Source organism: Echinops telfairi, unplaced genomic scaffold (assembly GCF_000313985.2).
Source record: "Echinops telfairi isolate 266 unplaced genomic scaffold, ASM31398v2 ScPeMD7_655;HRSCAF=1070, whole genome shotgun sequence".
In the NCBI taxonomy this organism is placed as follows: Eukaryota; Metazoa; Chordata; class Mammalia; order Afrosoricida; family Tenrecidae; genus Echinops; species Echinops telfairi.
Genome location: NW_022104553.1, coordinates 35,307,193 through 35,316,202, shown reverse-complemented (window position 1 = coordinate 35,316,202; position 9,010 = coordinate 35,307,193). Strand labels below are relative to the sequence as shown.

General features: G+C 47.3%; 1 protein-coding gene across 1 annotated transcript in view; it reads left to right on the top strand.

The window, feature by feature from the left end:
* The first annotated feature begins 6 nt into the window (after positions 1-6).
* Positions 7-9,010, top strand: part of LOC123522006 (WT1 interacting protein) — a 20,195-nt gene continuing 11,191 nt past the window's right edge. The window contains exons 1-2 of the mRNA XM_045292916.1: positions 7-71; positions 4,179-4,280. Coding sequence (XP_045148851.1) covers positions 4,235-4,280 — 46 coding nt within the window. The 5' untranslated portion in view covers positions 7-71; positions 4,179-4,234. The remainder of the gene's footprint in view (positions 72-4,178; positions 4,281-9,010) is intronic.

The following is a 9,010-nucleotide window of genomic DNA, read 5'->3' as shown; positions in this document are numbered from 1 at the left end:
GCGGCGGCTCGAGGTGCTGACGCGGGAGCTGGAGCGGGCGCTGGAGGCGCGCACGGCGCGGGACTACTTCGGTGAGCAGGGCGGCCGCTCCCGGCTCGCGAAGCAGGGCCCAGGTGGCCGCGGCGTGGACACCGGCTAGGAGGACGAGTGCTGGCTGGCGGGGTCAGGGCTCGGGGTTGGAGGCGGCGGCCAGGAGGTGCAAGGAGTGTCGCCTGCAGCATTTCTTTGCAGAGGTGGTGTGAGCCTGACTGCCAGGTTCTGGGGTTTCTTAGAACAGCGGTTTTAACCTTCGGGGATCAGGCCACCCAAGGGATCTGGTAAAGTATGACGATAACCCGTTTTCTGCCTTGGAGGCCAAAGATCGGGCCAACAGAATAAACTCTTCTGTGATGATGTTTGTTTCTTAGCCCTGGGTATTTGCCTCTTACCCAGGTGTGTCCACTGACCCGGTGTCCCCCGCTGGTCCGCAGTTTTTTGGGGCGTGGGTGGGAAGGTGGGCCCTGCCCTGAAGGAACCCAGGTTTGGAGGATGATGAGGATTAGAGGTAGTGGGATGGAGAATAAGCCTACTGTGGGATGGGGCTGAGGGGGTGAAGCAGGAAGGATTCATACTTTGTATTTGGGATGTTTCTAAAGGATCTTGATTCACCTGCTTTGGCAAAGGCCCCCAGTGTCTGACTTTTAGGGAAAGAGGAGGTTCAGAGAGATGGGGTGGAAGTACCGTGAGGCCTCCGAAAGAGCTTCCCTTCTTTTCAGGAGAGCAGGACACGCAGGTGCAGGAGAGGGGTGGGTGGCTGTCATGCCTGGGACTGAGGCAGTCCTGGGTTATGTATCCACCACACATTTGTACCAGTTAGCAGCTCAGGGTTGCTTAGACCTGTATCTTGGGAGATGATCATGAGGCTGCCTGAGGCCACATGGGGATATTCCCAGCAGAGGGAAAAATGGGCAAAAGGAGGGAAGTAATGTGTGCCCTGTGGTCCTACCTGATTGATACTGGAAGCATCAATACCATTGCCACTGGTATGTCAAATACCAGCAGGGTCACCCATGGCAGACAGGTTCCAGTAGAGCTTTCAGACCAAGACTGACGAGGAAAAAACTTGGTAAACTATGTAAGTAGCTGTTGAAAAACCCCATGGATCATAATGTTGGAAGATGAGTCTCCAGAGTCTGAAAGACGCTTAGGAAAGCAGTGGTTGTGCTAACAGACTCAAGCACACCAATGGTTGTGAGCGTGGCGCTGGACTGGTCAGTGTTTCCTTTGTACATGGGCTCTCCCTGAATCAGAACTGTCTCGATGGCAGTAGAAAGGTAGTTAAGGTCACATGGCAACCAGAAGGGTTGGCCTACCTTTGGGATAGGAAGCACTGAAGGGTTTCCAGCCTATCTGGAATATGACAGGGTTAGAATTTGTGCTTCGGTAGGGCTTGGGAGCCTTGGGAGCAGAGACAGGAGTTAGGAGTCTGTTGTCTTCCCGTGCCAGCCAAGTGCCAGGAACAGAACTCGCTTCAGGGGAAGTTGCCCATCTTCCTGCATTCTGCACCCTGCAGGGCCTAGGGGGGTATGTTCTGTGGGCCCCCACAGCTCCCTGGGAATCTGTGTGGGAGGCAGGGGTGGCCACAGATCCAGGTAGTAATAGGAACTGTGTCGGGGCTGATGCTAAAAGATGGTCAGGGTTGGTGGGTCATTTTTCCTGAAGCAGAACTCGGCACCTGCTTCCTATAGCGTCTGAGAATGATGACAGATATGTGGCTTTTCAAGACAAGCTGGAAATTCAGATTTTGGGGATACTTTCCTGGGCTTTAAAAACTATGGGCAACCAATTTTCTTCAAATCTATACAGTTGGGCATTTGACCTTGTAGATTTGCAAAAGTTTCTGGGTAAGAGTGAAGGTGTAAGGGTAGATGAGTTCACTTTAGAAAGAGCGGCCCAGCTGGCATTGAGGGGATGTGTTGGCAAGGACCAGGCTGTGACATTGTTGATGGGAGAGCTGCTCCCATGAGGATTGCGGAGCGTCTGTATACTAATGAGGGGAAGGGATGAAGTCAAGACCAGGGGCAAAGGAGCCTAGGCATTGAGTGCGATTCAAGGTCAAGGACGGAAGAGGCAGGGAACTAGAGGCAGGAGCAGTGTGTGGGGAATCTGGAGCTGTGGGCAGAGGGGCGCAGTAGGGAGAGAAAGGGACTGCCCAGGAATACTGGGAAAGCCCCAGCCCCACGTCATTTATAGACGTGGTTTATTTGAACCCTGCATTTTCAAAGCATGTAAATTAGTAGTTACTTTTAGTATCAAAGGATTTCACTTACATGTCTAGAGTTCTAGCTTTCCTTGGAGAATTAGAATCTCTGATAACACCAGGCTGCTTCCTTCCCAGTAGCTATCCGGAAAGCTGAGGTGTGGCCGCCACCTCTGGTGTTTGCTAGCATTTCCTTTACTCACCCGGGTCCCCATCTGCCCACCTTTTACATTCCCACCTAGTTTTGAGGACCATTGACTTTGGTCTCCCTGGGAGGCATGGGAGACCCAGCACAGAGTTGGGGAAGAAGAAGAAGAAGAAACAAAGGCCCAATGTAGGTGAGACCCTGGAAACCAGAGTAGAGGAGATGCCCACCTCTAGCCAGGTCAGAACCCAAGAGTCCCCAGATCCAGACATTTAGGAGATGATTGGAGTGTGGGAAAGTTGGGATTGCTGGTGAAGTAGTGGGGGGCCTTTTCATGGTGCAAGAGGTTTGAGCATGCTTATATGCTGAGAGGGATCTGGTAGACAGCAAGAGGGGGTAGAAAAGGACACCATTTCCTGGAGCACGTCTTCCTGTCCTGTTGGGTGTGGGAGACCCTGGGTAACTGTGAAGGGGCTTAGCTGGCTTCCTACTGTCTAGGTCCACCCCCACCCCGGGGTGGGGCAAGGGAGAGGGCTGCCCAGGGACATGCCTTTGGGCTACAACTGGGGATTCACCTGCCAGTGCTACTCATTTCTCCCTTCTGCCCATCTTCCTGGCTGCTGAGCTGCCCACCTTGCACTGCCAGGGATGGACTCCAATTTCATCCAACATTCCCAGATACCTGCATACCAGCTCCCTCCCACATTTCCTTTAGGCCTTTGTCAGTGACCCTTCCCCAGTAACCCCAGTTCTGCCAGCTGTATTTTTTCCCATTGCTCATATTTCCACCTGACATATGGCTGAACTGGTGGTGTGTGTCTCCTTCCATAGAATGGAAGCTCCTTGAGGGTAGGCCCTTTATTTCATGCACTGCAGACTCTCCAACATCTGAACTGTGTTAGGGTTGTGACAGGCCATCAGTGTCTGTATAAATGAGCATGAGAATAAAGACAAGGCTTTCTACTCCCGTAAAGAGTCACAGTCCTGGAAGGTCACAGGGGTAGTTCTACTCGGTCCTTTGGGGTCGCTAGGAGTTGGCACTGACTCAAGAGCAGTGAGTTTGGTTTGGTTTGGGTTTATGGTCAGAGGAAAGAAAGTATTGCTTGGGAGGGTCAGTGACTGCCCTGCTGTGTGCCTGTGTGGTCTTAGCTCTGTGTATCAGAAAATGTGTGTTTTCAGTTTGGAGAATATGATTTGGTTCATAGAAAAAAGATTGTACCTCAGTCCAAGAGCAGGTCATGAGCACAGGGGCTTAGCCTGACTTTTTAGGCATAAACCTTTGTATTTGATAATAGTCATTATCATCAAATAACGTGAGGACAGCTTTAGTTAGTTCTGACCGAGTGCCAGGTACTTGGCTAAGCACTGAACGTTCAAAACGAAAGCAGCAGGGAGAGAAGATCAAGCAATGGGCTGGACTGCGATGGGTGTTAACTTGGGCTAAGTGGAAGTCCACGAGAGGGAAAAGAGAAATCAAGGACCGGATGGGGGATAAACTATTGGGGATGGGGCTGATTAGTAGTTTAAACTGTTGAATACAAAGTTGATGATCTGAAATGTGAACCTCCACCTAATTCACACTAAAAATTGTTACAAAAACAAGCAAACAATAGCATCACCACCAAACTAATTGGCCCCATGTTAGTCATATGTAACCAAGTGTTGGAAGCCTAAGGAAGTTAACTTGCCCAAGTCAGACCCTGGTCAGCATCAGGGTGGGGCGTCGGATGCATGTCCATCTGACTCTCCATCCATGGTACTAAGTCCTGCTCTCTCTTGCATCTTTTCCCATAGGCATTTGCATCAAGTGTGGGCTTGGTATCTACGGAGCAAGGCAGGCTTGCCAGGCCATGGGGAGCCTGTATCACACTGACTGCTTCATCTGCGACTCATGTGGTAGGTAACTTCTCCTCCTATCCACTTGCACCTTGAACGGAGAGAGCTAAGCTCTAGATACGTGGACCACCTCGTTGTGCCCCAGGCTGGAGTACAAAGGAGGCTTATCATGATATCTTATGCAAATAGGTTGTGGCCTTTCCCTCTGGACCTGGCCTGTTTTGAGAGTCAGGACCATGGGGAGATCTGCTGCCCTTGGGAGGTAGGTGAGGAGCTAATGAGCTGGCCATAGGGGACAGCTGGACTTGGGACCAATCTTCCCTTTTAATTAAATTTTTTTCTTTTAATTTTATGTATACTATAAGTCATCAATGTTTAATTTAATCTAGACAATAATTTTTTAAAAGGTGAATAAATCTGCACTTGGATTTTTCTGTCATTCTTTTAAACCTTATCCTTCAGTAGGATTTTTTTTTTCTTTCAGTTTTTTATGTTGTCTTTTGCTATTTGTGTTTTGTGCGTGTAGCTTTATTTATTGTGATTAGAAGCCCTGGACCACAGGATGGCGGTTCAAACCCAGCAGCCTGTGCAGGAGAAAGTTGAAACTAATCTATAAAGATTCACAGTGTTGGAAATTCTACCGGGGTCTCTTGAGTTGGAGTAGACTCAATGGCAGTCAGTTGGTTTGGGTTTATTGAGAATTAGGTATAAATTTATGGCGCAAATTGATTTTCCACTCAAAGATTCCGAGCACTTTGTTTCGTGACATCGAGTGCAATCTCCACAATGTAACGGCAGTATTCTCATTTCCCCGTGTTTACCATTTCCACTTGTCCTTCTTTCCTAGCGCTTCACGAGGAGGCCTACTCCTGGCAGGGTGGCTATCTTGGAAACCCACTGGGACAGTTCTGCACTGGGACACTGCCACTCGATGGCAGTGAGTTGTTCATATCTTCTGAGCTTTGTCCTGGACAGATGCTGTCTTTCCATCTCCTATGGTTGATTGTTCTGAGGCGTGTGTATCTCCCTGGGGTTATCATTGACCTTTCAGGCCTGCCTCTTGTTGGGCTGAAAGTTAAGTAATGGGAGTAAATTCAAGTTTAGGTTGGAGGTGACTGAAAACCATAGCCTCTGGGGTTCCCACAGTCACTATCAGACCGGTAGGTCAGGTTTTAAAAATGTTTATTTTGAGTTTTGTTCCACATTTTTCTCCCTTTCTGTGCAGGAGCTTTTAGTGTCTCTCTTTCAGAGTGGGCCAGCAGTGTGGCTGCGTACTCCATCGTTCTTCTAGTCTCGGGTTGTGGAGGTTGATGTCCATCAGGGCTGCCATCCCTTTGAACTAATTATTTCCATGAGCCTTTGCTTTTCTTTACTCCTCTGTGCTTTGTATGGGGAAAGACCAGTAGTGACGTCTTGGATGGCTTCGCACACGCTTTTAAGACTTCGGTCACCACACACCAAAGAGAGGATTGTCTTTGAAGGCTGTTATGCGGGTGACCTTGAGCTGCCAGACCCAGGGACTCATTCTCACAGTGTGTTTGCTTGTGGCTAAGACATTTTCATAACTTTGTAAACTGGCGTTTTTGAATTACTGACACGAAAGAAATAATAAATGAATCTTAATATTTTATTTTATAAAAGCCGCTGCATACATGCAGTTAATTCAACCATCCTGAGAGGCTTATTGTAAAAAACACTTATCTTTCCACTTATACTTCCATTCTTCAGAGGAAGCCTCGCTTTGTGAGGCAGCAAACCTAGCTTCCCAGAGAAATGCACAGGAGCCACCTCGCTCCACAGTCACGCCTCCTGCCCAAGGGCACTCAGGCTTTCCCCCACCCCCACCCCCACCCCGGGCTAGAAGGTCCACCACTCTGTCTCATGCTCTTGGTGCTCTTGCCTCCGTGGCCACCAGTTCTCCGCCATCTCTCAGCACCCAGTCTCTCCTAGATTGAGGAGGAGTTTTAGTGCAGTGCAGGACTCTCAGGCTCCAAAGGACATCCTTTCCTTCTGGCTCATCTTTCTTGATGGGTGTGTGATCCTTTTTATTTTTTTTCCTAAATTTTAAATAATTTGTAGATACTGAATTATTACTACCAATATATTCCTTTTCCCTCCTTTTTAAAAAAAAATCATTTTATTGGGGGCTCGTATAACTCTTATCACAATCCACACACATCCATTGTGTCAGGCACATTTGTACATTTGGTGCCATCATCATTCTCAAAACATTTTTTCTACTTAAGTTCTTGGTATCAGCTCCTCAGTTTTTCCCCTCCCTCCCCCACCTTGCCTCCTTCATGAACCCTTGATAATTTATAAATTATTATTAGTTTTTCATGTCTTACACTGTCCAATGTCTCCCTTCACCCACTTTTCTGTTGCCCGTCCCCCAGGGAGGGGGTTATATGTAGATCCTTGTAATCGGCTGCCCCTTTCTCCCCACCTTCCCCTTCCCTCTTGGTATCGCTACTCTCATTATTGGTCTTGAGGGGTTTCTCTGTTGTGGATTCCCTGTGTTTCCAACTCTGATCTGTACCAGTGTGCATCCTCTGGCCTAGCCGGATTTGTAAGGTAGAATTGGAATCATGATAGTAGGGGAGAAGAAGCATTAAAGAACTCGAGGAAAGCTGTATGTTTCGTTGGTGCTATACTGCACCCTGACTGACTCGTCTCCTCCCCTCAACCCTTCTGTAAGGGGATGACCCATTGCCTGCAGATGGGCTTTGGATACCCACTCCACACTCCCCCTCAGTCACAATGATTTGATTTTTTGTTCTTTGATGCCTGATAACTGATCCTATAAGCACCTTGTGATCACGCAGGCTGGTGTGCTTCTTCCATCTGGGCTTTGCTTCTGAGCTAGATGGCTGTTTGTTTATCTTCACGCTTATAAGACCCCAGACACTATATCTTTTGAAAGCCAGGCACCATCAGTTTTCTTCACCACATTTGCTTATGCACCTGCTTTGTCTTCATTGATTATGTCGGGAAGGAGAACATCATGGAATGACAGTTTAATAGAGCAAAGTGTTCTTGCATTGAGGGAGTACTTGAGTTGAGGCCCAATGTCCACCTGCTATCTTAATACTAAACCTATAAACCTATAAACATATACACATAGATCTATTTCCCCATCATCATATATAAATATATTTACATATGTACATGCCTGTATTTAGATCTCTATAAATGCCTTTTGCTTCCTAGTTCTTTCCTCTATTTCCTTTTACTTTCCTCTTGTCCCACTATCATGCTCAGCCTTCATTTGGGTTTCAGTAATTCCTCTCAGATACATTACCTTGATCAAGCCCTACCAGGCCTCTTACACCCTTCTCACCATCAATTTTGGATCAGTCGTTGTTCCCTTGTCCCTGGGGTTGTTAACACCATTTCCTTTTCCCCACCTCCTCCTCTCCCATGTCCCCCAGAACGATCAGTCCGTTGTTTTCTCCTCCAGTTTGTTTATCCTGCCTGTCTTATCTAGATAGACCTGCAAAGATAATAATACGCACAAAAAAAGACAGAGCAAAACAAAGCAACAAAACAAAACAAAATAACAACAAAAAACCAAGAACAAAAAAAAGAAAAGCCTGTAAATAGTTCAAGGTCTGTTTGTTGACCTTTAGGCATGTTCTCCGGTTGAGTCTGATGGGGTGCCACACCCTGGCTCCACAGTCTATTTTTGGTATTCCCTGGGGACTTAATTGCTCTTTTTCCCCTTGCTGTTCAGTTACACATCCTTTAGTGTTTCGCCTCAGTGTGGTGGGGTCAGATCAAGCCAATTCCCGCACTGTGACCAGAAAACCAAGCTCACAGACACCCAGTCAATGCTGACTTGTAGTGACCCTATAGGACAGGGTAGGACTCCCTCTGTGAGTTTCTGAGACAGTAAGTCGTTACAAGACCAAAAAGCCCCATCTTTCTCCCAGCTGGTAGTTTCAAACAACTGACCTTGTGGATCTCAGCCCAGCAGTTCACCACTATGCCACCAGGACATGGGATCGATTTATATACATACTTTAAACACGGAAGCCTTGGAGTTGCACAGCCTGGCTGAGGACAGTCTGTTGATATTGGTGTAAGCTTTTTTGGTCTATTAGATGAAGGTTTGTAGAGCAGACCATAGTTTTATATTCAACAATCCATACACGTTTTATTGCAACTCATCCATTACAATTCTCTCAATGTACCATCCTTCCTCCCTGGGTTTCCAGTTTCTATTCCTGCTTCTTTCCCAACCCTATGAACTTTGTTCTTGGGTAAAGGCTGCTCTTTTGATCTTAAATGGTGCATTGTTCTAACACCAGGTGAGTTTAGCTCCAGACCACAGGGGTTACTAAGAACCACTTCTCTCAGGTCTGTCTACATAGGATAGGCTGGATGAACAATCTGGAAGAGAAAACAACGGGACCGATGGTTCGGGGGGACATAGGAGAGGGGGAGGTGTTAACAAACCCCAGGGAAAGGAAGCGGTGTCAACAAACCCCAGGGACAAGGGAACAATAAATGATCCAAAATCAGTGGTGAGGAGGGTGTAGGAGGGTTGGTAGGGCTTGATCAAGGGTAATGTAACTGAGAGGAGTTACTGAAACCCAAATGAGGGCTGAGCATGATAGTGGGACAAGAGGAAAGTAAAAGAAAATAGAGGAAAGAGCTAGGAGGTAAAGGGCATTTATAGAGCTCTAAATGCAAGCATGTACATATGTAAATATATTTATATATGAGGATGGGGAAATAGATCTATGTGCATATATTTATAGGTTTAGTATTAAGGTAGCAGATGGACA